This window comes from Athene noctua, chromosome 1 (assembly GCF_965140245.1).
Source record: "Athene noctua chromosome 1, bAthNoc1.hap1.1, whole genome shotgun sequence".
NCBI lineage: Eukaryota > Metazoa > Chordata > Aves > Strigiformes > Strigidae > Athene > Athene noctua.
In genome coordinates, this window is record NC_134037.1 from 130237538 (window position 1) to 130251313 (window position 13776).

The 13776-nt window shown below is 44.1% G+C and overlaps 2 protein-coding genes across 7 annotated transcripts; both read left to right on the top strand.

Annotated features, from left to right (window-relative positions):
- The first annotated feature begins 2 nt into the window (after positions 1 to 2).
- GEMIN6 (gem nuclear organelle associated protein 6) lies at positions 3 to 6365 on the top strand. Of its 3 annotated transcripts, none has more exons than XM_074931838.1 (3): positions 3 to 117; positions 2437 to 2575; positions 4189 to 6365. In XM_074931838.1, exons 2-3 carry the CDS (start codon positions 2448 to 2450, stop codon positions 4562 to 4564), a joined length of 504 nt encoding a protein of 167 aa, XP_074787939.1. In that variant the 5' UTR covers positions 3 to 117; positions 2437 to 2447; the 3' UTR covers positions 4565 to 6365. The 3 variants fall into 3 exon arrangements, with proteins under 3 accessions (XP_074787939.1, XP_074788025.1, XP_074788113.1); XM_074931924.1 differs by having other exon boundaries at positions 11 to 828; XM_074932012.1 differs by lacking the exon at positions 3 to 117 and adding an exon at positions 1569 to 1670.
- Positions 6366 to 6750: 385 nt separating this feature from the next.
- Positions 6751 to 13592, top strand: LOC141973538 (serine/arginine-rich splicing factor 7-like). Of its 4 annotated transcripts, XM_074932270.1 has the most exons (9): positions 6751 to 6867; positions 7282 to 7462; positions 7605 to 7781; positions 8747 to 8821; positions 8945 to 9046; positions 9493 to 9546; positions 11728 to 11772; positions 12408 to 12443; positions 13301 to 13588. In XM_074932270.1, the coding sequence occupies exons 1-9, from the start codon at positions 6846 to 6848 to the stop codon at positions 13323 to 13325; spliced, it is 717 nt and encodes a 238-aa protein (XP_074788371.1). In that variant the 5' UTR covers positions 6751 to 6845; the 3' UTR covers positions 13326 to 13588. The 4 variants fall into 4 exon arrangements, with proteins under 4 accessions (XP_074788371.1, XP_074788520.1, XP_074788456.1 ...); XM_074932419.1 differs by lacking the exon at positions 11728 to 11772 and having other exon boundaries at positions 8945 to 9064; positions 9499 to 9546; positions 13301 to 13592; XM_074932355.1 differs by lacking the exon at positions 11728 to 11772 and having other exon boundaries at positions 13301 to 13589.
- Positions 13593 to 13776: the final 184 nt, after the last annotated feature.

The following is a 13776-nucleotide window of genomic DNA, read 5'->3' on the forward strand; positions in this document are numbered from 1 at the left end:
AGGGCGGGCAGCGGGGCGCTGGTCGTCAAGGCAACGGCGCGGCTGACTGCGCCTTGAGGGGGACGGAGGCGGCGCTGGGTGGATTCCTGTGCCCTTCGCGGCTTCGGGGGTCGCTCGGTAACTGCTGCGTCGCTGGGGGTGGGGCTCCCGGCAGTGGTCCGGGCCCCGTGGTGAGCGGACGGGATCGCGGCGGGAAGCCGCCTCTGGAGCGGGGGTCAGTGGTGTCCTGAGAAGCGCCGTTCCTCTGCGCCTGCTGCCGCCGGGTCGGAGGGAAGCGCTTCAAGCCTGTGCCCATCCTCCCGACAGGGCACTCTAGGCTTGGGGAAGCTGTGCAGCAATACCAGTAGAGCCGCTCTTAACAGAAAAGCGGCTTGTGTCTCCTAAATCGCGTATTTACGGCTTGATCTGCACCAGGAGCTTCCACTAGTATAGTTACTTGAGTTGGGAGAGTTGCACCTCTTTGTGCCCGTGATTGAGGTTAAATTTGTGGTGGGAGAGCTGTAGTAGCTGCCCACAATATTGACCTGTACCTATATGTCTGAGATGACAGTATAAAAAAATACTTGGGGATTTTGTAGTTCAGAACAATTAAACTGGCAACTGTGGAAAAAAAAAAAAAATCAGTGGGGACCAAAACTAGCAAGAATTAAACCTGAAGATGTTTGGAGTATTTTGCTCAAAAGGGACTTTACACTAGCCACCTTCCAGTCTGTGACCCAGAAGGGGACCAGTTAGGAAGCTATTCAGGATGTTAACAACTGTGTTATGCATATAAATATATAAAAACAAACCTCATCCCTTCTTTCCACCGCTTTTATTTCAAATAAGGTAAGATTTCCCATTGTGTTCCTTGCTCTTATAATGAAAACAATTTGCTATTCCCGTCTAATAAATTATGAGGCTGAAAGAAAACAGTAGTGAATACAGTGGTATAAGCCATTTATAAATAATCCCCATAACACTGAGAGTTGAAACTTCACAGAAAACCCTGGAAATTAACTTTAGGCCTGCAAAGGCTATCTCATAACCTTGATATTTTTTCTACTAATGCTCACAAAGTCATCACATGCTTGCTTTCATGTAAATTACTGAAATGGCCTTTTCATCAGGAGTGTTAAAATACAGCGGCTTTTGGATGTGGGGGGGTAAAGTTTCTCACCTTCGCAGCCGCACGGGAAAGCTTTTAAAGACAACTCAAAACCAGGGACCAAAAATATCGTTATGGAGCAGATAGACACAGCATGTGTCTGCACTGATTTATGCACAGGTTGCCTGAAGAAGCTTGAGCCATGATTGCACGTACTCGAGTTAGCAATCTCACAGCACATCGGCAAACCCCACTTAAATTAAGTGAGGCAGAAGGCAAAACTCTGGGTGCATTTAAGTGCTACACACTCCACCTCCTCCTTTCCCAATCTGGCCTCGTTTATATAAACCCATGTATAATTTATATGTGCACCCGCATTTATAAAACGCTCCAGATCCAAGCATCTCCCTACCTCAGAACCCTCAAACTTCGTGCTTAAAAAAAACCCCCAGGTGTGGCGGGGGACTGCGTTCAGTTGCTGCAGGAAGCGGCGCTCGAGCCGAGGGGGCTGGGCCGGGCCGGGGCCTGCTCCCAGGCGCCCTCGGCAGCGCCCGGAACGGAGCGACCGGCGGTCAGCGAGGCGGTGAGTGGGTGTGGGGGCCAGGGGGACTCGGGCTGCTCCCCTCCCCCTTCCTGCCTCCGTAGAGCCTGGCTGGGGGGGAGCCAGGCGACTCTCCTCTCCTAACGTGTCGCCCGTTCCGCCGCCTGCTGCTTCAACTGGGAGCTGGCATGCATGGAGGGGTGGCAGCGCCGGGGAGCCTGGAGGGAACAAAGGAGGGAGCTTTCTCCGCCCTTTGTCCTCCCTTCACTGCGCTGCCGCCATCTCTCTTCAGCCCCTTTCGCGGCGGGGTACTGGGATAGAAACAAATGCTTATGTGTCCCCAAGCTGGGACAGGGGTGGCTTTGCTGGGGTTCCCAGTAACGCAACTGGTACAGGGAAAACTGGCACTTGCTGCTTGCCTTACTCTAAGGGATGAGGATGGAGCCGAGATCCGGGTGGATAACGCTTATCCACAGGCAGTGGAAGGGCTTGGACACAAGGGATGTGCCAGCGCACAGAGCAAAGGCGGTAAACTTCTTCTAAACTCGAGGAACAGGGATCCGGAAGGTTTTGTAAAGGGGCAGAGCTGCATCAAACGTTCCATGATTTTGAGGTTTTGCCCGTGTACCTTACAAACAAGTGAACTGGAAACTACAGAACTGCAGCAATGTGCAAAGCACATGTGTGAATGTTTGCTATTTAAAAAAGCAAATTGTGCTTAAGACTAATAGAAGATCTTTACCTGGAGGCAAACTCAGTTCTGACGTGAAGGGCAAAGCTTCTGCTAATTGCTCTGGCTATTTTCTAGGTGTAGGAAATATGAATGACTGGCAGAGGAAAAGCCCTTTAGACTGGGAGAAGTATGTGAACAAAATGGTGAAAGTTGCTGCAATTGAGAAACATGAATATGAAGGATGGGTCTTAACAGTTGATCCAGTTTCTGCTAGGTAAGTACCAAAGCTTTTGTTTCTGTAAAGCTAAAAGAAAACATTTTCAGCAAGATAAAAGATACCAAGACTGAAGCAAGCTTATTTGGAGCAAAACCTGCATGTGTTGGGGCTGCATGTCCTGTTTTGTTTTTTGTTTTTTTTTTTAATGGGCAAGGCCTAAGAGAAAGCAGTATAGTAGTTGATGAGGCCAGGTTCACCTAAATCCACATTAATCTCATTCAGAGGGCTGATAAGTTTGGGGAATGGGTAATGTCTGGATTCATGCTGACTTTTTAGTGGACCTGAGGTTAGTACTTAATTATATCCACTGTTTTTAATAATATACCAAGTCCTGCTTCACAGAGAGAGCAGGAATGTTTTTAATGCTTTAGGTGTTGAAATGCTTATCCTCTGTCCAGATGCCTTACTTTCCCTTGCAGCTGGACACCCATGAGGGTGTAGTTAGTGGCTGCTTTGGAGAGGAAGTAGGGAAAATCAGCAAGAGCATTGGACAGAAAGTGGTACTACAGGTCTTTAGTATCTCGAGTAACTTGAAAATGGGGTTTGAAAGGCAGAACGCACAAGGGAATAGGCAGAAATTTGGCTCCTTGCTGCCAGAGCTTTTTCGTACCTTTTTAGTTGCAAGCTTGTCCCATATGAGCACAAGATGGAGGCTAGAAACTAAAATATCCAGCTCCTGATGTATTTCAGAAGAATTGGTTGTTGCTTCAACTCTGAAGTAGCTCCAATACTCTTATCTTCTCTTGGAGTTGCTTATCATTTTGGTAAGAAAGGTGTGCATAGCTGTGGGTGATTCTGCAGATGGTCCTGACTAAAGGCATATTTCAATGCGCATTTCCCAGAAAGTCATTGCTTCCACTAATGTGGCAACAGTAGATTAGCCAAGTGCTGGCATCAAATTCTTGTTTTTCTTCCCAGAAGAGGAAGAAGATGGTTTGGGATCCTCTTTGTTGATATATGGGGAAGAGATCCTAGAAGTATAACAAGCTGCTTTCCTACATGTATTTTAGGATTTCTGGGATGTAATGTGCCCTTGGGAAAAGACCAGGCTGCTACAACATGAGCCTGAACCTGCTGTAGTGTGTTCCTATTGTAATACTCAAGCTATAGTTTTCAGTTAAGAAACTGAAACTCATTTAAAATAAAATTATTCTTCTAATAATGATCAATAATTAAATATTAATAATTTATCATTGAAAGGTTCTGATGTTGTTAGCTGCCACCACTGCCTTCAGCATTCGAAGTGCTGAATGTATGAAGGTGTCACTGGTTTTGAATGTCCAAAGACTTAAGGTTTTGCAGTAAGGCTGGGTATGCTGCACAGTATGTAGATTCCCAGCCCTGATTTTAGCGTGCGCTTTTTTTTTTTTAAAGTAATGTTTTGCTTCATGGTATCTAGAGTAGCTCCAGATTCAAGGCCAGCTGTTTCCTGCAAAGCCGCACATTTTCAGTATTTTAAGGGTATAGCAGCATGCTTTTTGAGAAAAATGCTGGGTACTCGATACTGTGTCATGCTGATACTAATGAGCACTCATGACTGAGAATCTTGGCCTGTGTTTCTCAGTCTTTAGTTAAGTACAGTGACTCATACATCATTCTTTCCTTGGCAGTGTTGTCCTTGCAACATTCCTGGAGAATGAAAAAGTGTCCATATCGGTTGTCTTGGGCCATGCTGTCCAGGAGGTTGAAATACTGAAAGAAGGGGATGATGAAATGAAGCAACGGCTTTCTTGCATATTTGTGCCTGAAGAAAGCAAAGCCTACAGCCCAGAGGAACTTGAAAAGAGGAAGAATGACTTGAAGACTTGGCTAGAAACAAACCACATCCCTGTAACAGAGCAAGGTGAATCAGGAAGAACACTATGCGTGATGGGAGTATTAACTATTGACCCACCATATGGCCCAGAAGAGTGCAGCAGCTCCAATGAGATTATTCTGTCTCGAGTTCAAGGCTTGATACAGGGCTATCTTGAAAGACACCAGTGATGTCTGCTGTGTTAAAAGCAGTTGTCTTTAGGAATGGGTCTACCCATGCTATTTTAGGAACTGTCTCTGGATATCAATATTCAAAATTTGCAAAAATGCTGGGTTTAGGTACTTTTGTCTGATTTTTGTATGCTAAGAAAGAGGTAAAACAGTATAAACTAAAAGCACAAAGCATTTTTAATACACTATTTTTTATTAAAAGCTAGCCATTGGAGAGCAATGATGTATTAAACTGATATATCAGTTTATTAACATTAAGCTGATATGTCAGTTTAATAAATATTTTTTGTAACATTATTGTGAAAGATGATAGATTATAAATTTTGAACTGTGTTTTCCTCTGCCTTTAAAATTGATTAAATTGATTAGTGGTGTAGGCATGTCTGTTTGAACTGTGTGCCAGAATTTTGTTTCAGAAAGAGAATTGTGACACTTGAACTTCCCAAACCAGATGAACAAATTGTTCAGAAAGCTTTTTTTTTTTTTTTTCCCCCACAACTGTTCTGCTTTAGAACATGAATTATAATATAGGTCCAAGTTTGTAAAATTATTAGGGAACATTAGCAGTCAAATAGGCTTTAAAAACATTTCCTATCTATATTTGTTATTTTAGAGCAGCAGTGATTGGAATACCTTTGTTCCTTGCAATTTCTTTCAATTCACCAAGTTTGTGTTTCTTCATGCTTTGTTTCTATTTTATGGCAACACACAACACAAGAAGCATTGTGTGATTTTTCCTGAGATTATTAATCCAGTCAGGAGCCTTTAGAGTCTTAAGAGTTCCATTTTATGAGACAGCACCAAAACATGTTAGTGGGCTGAAATGCATCTGAAAAGTTTTTCTAACCTGTTAATAAAAGGCCCTCCTCATTCCTGCTGTACTGTATTTAACTTTGGTCAGGTTCTTGCTGATTTTTCTTAAATATCATCTATTGCACATATATTCTTGTGTGTGTCTCCCTGAAAAAGTTGGTAGATGCAGATGCACAAATGCTTCAGCTGCCTGTCTGGATAAGGGGATTGCCCAGTGCCTGAACTCCAGGGCACCCAAGGCTAGCTGAGGTGTTTGGTGTGAGACCCAGTATCACGTCAAACTCCACTCGAGAGATTTAAGAACAGCTTGAGAATGCCTTGTTATAAGGAAGGTAACACCTCTTACCTCCCTGCCAGGCAGTAAGAAGCCTGCTATGCTCCTTTACCTCTAGCCTCAGCAGGGCCAGATTCTGAATTACTGGTCTCCTGTGAGGAGTAAGGACTGCAAGGACTGGTTTGTGTCTCTACTGCCTCTGAAGTGAGGACCTTAACAAAATGGATGCAGGACAACTAAGAGAGACACTGGACAAGCAGGATAATGTAATGAAAGGGTGGGCTCTCAGCAGAATGGAGTCTCAGCAGGAGGGACTCTTAAGGAAGGAGTTGCAACTACTGAGTCCCAAGATAAGGGACAGGACTCAACGAATACTGAGTTATCCTGATTATGGAAATACTAATTGGGTAAGAAGTCACAAGAGGAAGAGGAGGCATCTTGATTCTTCATTCTGAAGACCTACGACCACCAGGAGCCGCTGTGCAGGCGTAACTAGGAGACCAGGGCAGAGCACATGAAAATGACTTTTTAGAACTAATTATAATAAAGCCCACCTTTTTGTGGAGAGATCATGAATATGTACAGGTGTTTTTGGAACTCATGAATATGTAACACTTCATTGTATAAAGCCAAGTCCGATTACCACAGTGGGTGTGCACGCTTGTGGAGGAGCGATCCCCCATGCACCCAGTGCTTCAATAAAGACTACCTGCTTTCAGATACTCTGATTCCGAGTCTTAGAGAGTTTTTCCTCGACTGGCTTTTCGGTATCACCTAGTTATACCACTGTGTCTTCCTCACAGCCAGGTGTGCTACAGGCAGGAGCTCTGGCATAGGGCTGGCCGGGGCAAGTGACCTGTAACTGTGGCGGGCCTCACAGCTATGGCCACAGGGGATGTGGGGCCTGCGCAGCAGGCACGACCAGCTTCCTTAATGGAAACCATCCGGGAAAGGCGCCCCCCCTCGTAAACGGAACCTCAGTCCACGACTCCTGCACTGAACTGTACCCAGCCCGCCGCCGTTGTCGCGAGACCTGCCCTCGCCCGAGGAGCGGGGTTGTCCCGCCCCCTCGCCTCGTTGCCAAGCGACCGGAGCTCCGCCCCAGCGTGCGGCAGTCGGGACGCGGCGCGCAGTCGCAGCGGCGGCTCCTTCTATATAGGGGTCGTGCGGGTAGCTTGGCTCGCAGCGGGGGAGATGTCGCGTTACGGGCGCTACGGTAGGGCGGAAGGGGACTTGAGAGCAGTGTGTGTGTGGGGGTGGCGCTGGCTGGCTGGCGCGAGGGCGCGGAGTTTTCTGTGGGAAAAGGTGTCTGTCCCTTCGGGCGGGCGGCTGCGAGAGAAGATGGTGCCGAGGAGGGAGGTGTTGGAGGCAGAGCAGTCGCCGTAGGGTCGCTGGGGCTGCCGCCGGGGGGTTGGGTGAAGAGCGGGCCCTGATGAGGAATGGAGAGAGGAAAAGCGGGGCACCTACAGGAGCGCACTAAAATGGAGGCGCTGACAAAGATGGCGGCGCCTGTGGGGGGAGGGGCGGCGGTCGCGCCGCGCGCGCGGGACTGTGTTCAGCGCTGCGCCTGCGCGTGACGGCCTCTGTGCGGGGATGGGCGGCGGCCCTGACATGGCGGCCCTCCCGGCAGAGACCAAGGTGTACGTGGGGAACCTGGGCACGGGCGCGGGCAAAGGCGAGCTGGAGAGAGCCTTCAGCTACTACGGCCCCCTGAGAACTGTGTGGATCGCGAGGAACCCGCCGGGCTTTGCCTTCGTGGAGTTTGAAGACCCGAGGGATGCTGAAGATGCTGTGCTTGGCCTTGATGGGAAGTACGTGTTAAAATTTCTCCTCGACTGCTCTGGCTGCAGTTTCTGACCTCAGCCCACACCCGTTCTTTATATATTCTGTGTGTAACGAGCACAGAGAGGGGAGAAAAATGTTCCTGTGATTAACATATACTATATCTTTCAGGATAATATGTGGCTCCAGGGTTAGAGTGGAAGTGTCGACAGGGATGCCTCGTCGCTCCCGTTATGACAGGCCTCCTGCACGGCGCCCCTTTGACCCCAATGACAGATGCTATGAGTGTGGTGAGAAAGGCCACTATGCTTATGATTGTCACCGCTATAGTCGCCGAAGGAGGAGCAGGTATGTGTGAGGCCAGAATGGCTGGGTTGCTTCGCCAGTTCACTTTTGTGTAGCTCTTGTTAGCAAAGAACAGAATGTTACACCAGCTTTAACAATAATGTTGTAAGTCAGCAGGTGTATATCACAATTTTTTTTTTTTTGCTAATACATATCAAATGTTAATATCTTAATAATCAACCTGGTCAAAACCTTTCAGGTTTCTTCGTTTGAGTCAGTCGCCTTGATTCAGAATGTCACGAGCCTTAAGATTTCATGCTGAGGCGCCTTGCAAATCCGACACTTAAGATCCTCCTAGACCTTGAGGTGATCAGCATAAGAGGCCAGATCCCCTCGAGCCATCTACACGTAGCTTCACCTTATTCTTTAAGGGCAGAAAATTTGAGACGGTGATCGCCGTAACAGTAAATTTGGCTTTCAATTGGGGCCCCCCTCCGGTTTAGAAAGAGGAACACCAGATTGACCACATTCCCACCTAGAAAAATCTTCTTGCGTCAATCAAGCCTCACCCTGGCTCATTGGGCTGTCAGTTTGATCGTCGTTAGATTGAAGAGAACACCTAGATGCAGCGATCGGCTATAGATACTTCTAGATCGTCTAGATCTGCTAGACCTTGGGCCAAAGAGGGTCGACCTGCAAACTTGCAAGGTTTATTTTAAATACGCATTACAGTGTTTTCTATTCTAATGTAATTCTGCAATGTAATTCAGCTTTTAACATTTTTCTAGGTAGTAAAATGCTCAAGACAAGTAGGCCCAGAGATTTTTTCCAGCTGACAGATGCTAGTGGTGTGTTTTTGTTGGTTTGGTTTGTGGTTTTCTTTGGTGTTTTTTGTTTCTTTTTTTTCTTTTTTTTTCTTTTTTTTTTTTTTTTAGTTGTCTGAAATCAGTTTTGACTTCAGCAGGGTCTCACATGCAGCAAGTGCTGCAGCTGTTTCCTGATACCTGTTTTCTCTAACCTAAAACCAGGTCCCGGTCTAGATCCCGCTCAAGGTCCCGAGGAAGAAGGTATTCTCGGTCACGCAGTCGGAGTCGTGGTAGGAGGTAGGTTTCTGGCTGTTATGTTTTCATTCTTTTTCTTATTCCTCCCTCTGCTCCACCCTTTTCTGTAGTCTTCATGAAAAGTACCTTGCAGTAATTTTGGTTGTTTATTTCTCTGTTTTGTAGATCAAGGTCAGCTTCCTACCGCAGGTCCAGGTCCATCTCTCCTCGTAGGTATAGATCATTTTCACCCCGCAGATCTCGGTCTGCTTCTTTAAGGAGGTCAAGGTATGTCTTTTCTATTAAGCCCACAACATTGCTGAAGGAAACATAACTGTTGGAGTTAATGTTTTGTAGTCCATGTTTTTGCAGGAACCTTCATGGTGTTACATCCCTGAGGGCTAATCTGAATGCTTTCTTTGAAGTTAAAAACTTAAGCATGTCATTGTGGAACTGTTGTTCCTCAACTCTTACTATACTGTACCGAAGTTACAGATTTGACTTACGGTTAAGGCTTTGTACTTAAGCTTCAAGGATACAGGGAGTAATTATGCTTAGTCAGCTAGGGCAGTGGGATTTCTTATGTGGGCGGTAGTACTGGCCAAATGTACTACAGTTTTCTAATAATAAAAGTTCTGCGAAAACAATAGTTAAAACAGTTCTGAGGTTAGTGTCATAAAAAATAATATTAGCTGTGTGAACCATGTGGTAGTTGTGTCACTGCTTTTCTCTAGATCTAGGTCCAGATCACGCTCAAGGTCCCGGTCTGTTGTATGGCCTCGAAGCAGGTAAGATACTTGTTTTAATTCAAACTAATAGTAGGTTTGGAGTTTTGTTTTGTTTTTTTTCTTCCCCAAGGAGTTTGGCTGGAAGGGATTAGAAGGTTGTGCAGTATAGTAATATTTGCACTTAAGGTTAATAATTTATGCCTTTCCACAGACTAAAATAGTGGTCCATTTCTTTTAATAAACATGAATTTTTTCTGGTCTGTGGCTGTTGTATGTAGTCTACGTATATGCAGCCATAAACATATATATGATTTAAGGTCTGCTGAGAGAGGTTTTGAAAACTAGTTAATACCTATGCACATAGAGAAGGTTTGACCTTTGTCTTACAGAAAGTGCTGCTTATGTTTTTCTTGGTGTGATTTTTTTGTAAATCCCAAATGTTGGGGGTGGAGGGGAGGTGATGAGAAGGTTGCCACTGTTGGCTGAACTCTTGATTACAGCTCTTTAGCTTTGTCAGTTCCAGTTCTGAGAGTTAGATAAATTGCTGTAGTGTTAAGAACATGGGGTAGGATGCTTGACTTCAGAGGTACAGAGGGCTAAATGAGCAGGACCATGAGTCTTAATGCCACAGGTAGTGTTTTGAAGAACTTGTCTGACATGTAGTCCTGTTTTTGTGGATGTGGGTGTTTTCGATGGTAAAATGGAAGTTGAGGAAAATGGGTGTAGAATAAATGTTCCTGCATTATTTTCTTGTAGCTTTTGTGATAAGTCTTAGTTGGAAGAAGGGTGAAAGAGTAGGATAAAAAGGTGATGGACATAAGAACTAATGAATTGGGAAAAGCTGTCTTGTGTTTTGCATTAGAATGGGGGAAGAGAAATGTTTTTTAGGGGTCTGCCTGCTGCTTTACAACTTGCACATTGAGCCTTTAAGGGGGTGATGATGATGATTACTAGAGCTGTCCTGACTACTCATCCAGGTCTGTAATGCAGATGACTAGCCAGGCTCAAACTGCATACTGATACTGTGGCAGTCTGGATACTGCTGATGTTGCTCACAGTCTTCTGATTCGGGGACAGTCGTGTTCCTGCATGAAGGACTTGATACTTGTGTTGAAATTTCTGAGGAATGCTGACTTTGCGTTGGGCTGCAGTTGCAGTAGTGAGAAGTGGTAGTTTGGAACTGAAGTTATGGAAGCATTGTAAGATGATGCTCTTGTGTGCTGCCTTACCGTATTTCTTAAAGTAAGTCATGCTAATGGTACCAAATAAAAGTTCTGGGTAGTTGTGAGCAACCTCCATCCTGTGTAACTGTGATATGGCAAGGAAATTACTGGTTATAGTGTTAGGAACTGTGACAGAGGATGGTTGAGCATAGTGACCAGGAAGGTTTCAAAGCAGTGGCATGTAGCTCTTATGCCAACAGCATCCCTGTAGTATTCTGTAAGTTAGTAGGCCAGGTAAAGGTGAATTTGATTACCCTTTAAAAACAGTTCTGAGCAGAAATAGTTTCTTACTTTTTTTGCCAAGTCTTATTAAACAACTGACTAGCTTGAACACTGACCTTTCTGATGTTCAGTAATAACCACATGCCTGAATTCTGACACTCTAGGAGAACAAATATTTTTTAAGTAACGGCAGATAGCTGAGTTGGTAAAGTAACGTGATAAATGTGGGAGGAAAGTCTCACTGATTTTTTAAATCACAAGATTTTTAAGATGAACTGGGAATAGTTTACACATCAGTAGCCAGGTATTGAGAAAACAGGAATGCTGTTTTCATGGGATAATAGCTATAGTGGCACCAGGAACTTCATCTGAAGAATGCATCAGCTTTTCACCACAAGTGCTTACCTGTGGCTGATTTCAGGCTCTTAATGTGATATTCAGAGATTTTCTAAGATGACACTCAGAACTATTCTTCCCTTCACAGAAGGGCTACTTGCAGGTGAGGAGAAAGTGTGAGCCTGGTACCAAGGTCTTTTGTTCTGTGAAAGTGGTAGTTGAAGCTTTGCTGGGGGGCTTCCTTTGCTTCTATTCTTGTCTTCTGGTAACCAGGGTCTTGGGAGTAAGAGCTAAAGGATTCTCCTGAAATGTCATGAGAAAAGCCTGCAGCACCACCGTCTTCTGCTCTGGGTTGTGACGCTATGTAGTTATATGAATTTGCTGTTGCTGGTTTAGCTAACTTCATTGTATGTGCATACCACTGGCTGCTTTGCTGAGCTTTATTTTTCTCCTGTTGTAGGTCTGGGTCCCATGGTAGATCTAAGTCTGGCTTACCTGCTAAAAGGTGAGCGTATAAATAGAAGTAGTACTCAGTAATTTTTTTTTTTTGGTCATGATTCAAAATCTCTGCTTGGACCAGTATTTCAGTTGCATGTGGAAGAGGTGTGGGTTTTGGGTGTTGTTTTTTTTAATAGCTGATTTAAAAATATTTTTCATACATGGATTTTTTTTTTTTATCGCTGCTTTTTGTGGGTCAGTAGGCAATTCTTCCAGAAGGATTGTGGATACAGGTTTTTGTTTAACCGTGATTGTGACAAACAGTATTTTTGACAGAATTTGGGGTGTATCTTTCCCAACCTTTGTTCTCAACTGTAGTTCTCAGTCTTCCTGACTCTCCTCTACTTGATTGACAGCTCCTGCTTTGCAGGATTACTGTAATCATTTTACAGCTGCTTTGAAGCTGTGTGGTGCTCTTTTTCCTGAGAGCTCTAACTTTTCAGCAGTTTTCTGTCTCAACTGCAGCTTTTCATGCTTAAAGTAATTTTGAATACTTGCTATCAGCAGCATTGTGTGGTGTCTAATAACAAACTGTTCTTAACCATTTTTGACCACTTAAAATCAGTATGGAGTGTACACATACATGAGTTTTTACCATTGTTGTTGTTTTGATTTGTCTGTTTTTTTTTCTTTTTTTAACAGTCACTCAAAGTCCAGATCACCATCTCCAAAGAGAAGGTAAAAATGTCTTAAAACTGGAGTGTGCTGCACTGTTACATAGAACTAGTGCTGGGAGTGGTTGCTAAAGAAGTTAACCTGTGCAAGGATAAAAGCTTTTAAGTTTTTTTTGCTTGTCTAAATTTGTGAACTATGAAGAGATGAATTGTTATGGGTACTTCCTACTATGAAAAGATTAAGTTTTATGAGCACTTCCTACAGCTGAACCTCAGAACTTTGTGATAATAACTCTGAGGCCACCTTCTTTAGTGGAATTCAAAAGGACAACAGAAAATGTGGGCAAATGAGAATCAACTATTCTGAAGTTCCTGAGGAGTTCAGAATCTGGGGAAGAAGCGAGTAATGTAAGGTATGGAGCAAACCATGTAATAGGTGGTAGGATCAAATTCCTGCTGGTGGCTCCTCACAACTGGCTGTCAGTTGCACAGCTACCACCTTTTGCTATGCACTGTGAAGTAAGCAGCAAATTTTCCAATGTAACCGGAGAAGTATGAGCTGAAATTTACAGGGTTTGAGACTGTGCCTTGTGGCTAGCCCTACGCTGGGACCATGTAGGTTGTGGCCCAGTACAAATTCCTTTTCACAGCTAGAGTGCAGACTCTGTCTGTTACAGTTTATCTCTTGTTATTTTTCCTGTCCTTTTCAAGCTTAAAGCAGTCCTTACTTAGAAAGGTGTACAATAAATAATTGTAAATACAACACTTTTCTCACTTCTAAACAGTAAATGAAAATAGTGTGCAGAGAGGGGCATTATAGGCAGGGGGGTGCTCCTGAGTAGGGGAAACCTGGGGTAGCATGCAGAGTTTCTGTTGGTTTTGCTGTAGCAGTTGCTCTTTATGTTTTTTTTTCCCTTTCAGTCACTCACCATCAGGAAGCCCTTGAAGGAATGCAAGTCCTGGAAGAATGGATTAAAATTTAAGAAGTTTAAGAAGAAAATTTATTTTGTTTACATTATTATAAGGGATTTTGTGGCGTCTTTATAAATGTAAGGGCTTAGTCCTAGAAGGCTGTTTCTATTGACCAACAATTGGCATGAATCTAGATCTTTTAAAAGTCTTATTAGTAGACTAATTAAAAACATTTTGTTGTGTTAATGTTCTGTAATCTGGAAATGTTGGCTTTTTTTATTGTGCATTGAAATAAACTCTGCATTTCTAACTAAGAAATATTTTGTGATAACCCTGCTGTTTCTGTTGATATTTGGGTAGCTGAAACAGGTCAGGTCCTGCTGTGGTGAAAAGCAGGTGTGCTGTTAACAGGCAGTTGTGGTCTAATGTCTACAAAGGACATGGAAAATAGATGGAAAAACAAGGAATGTGTGTGAATGCTGTTG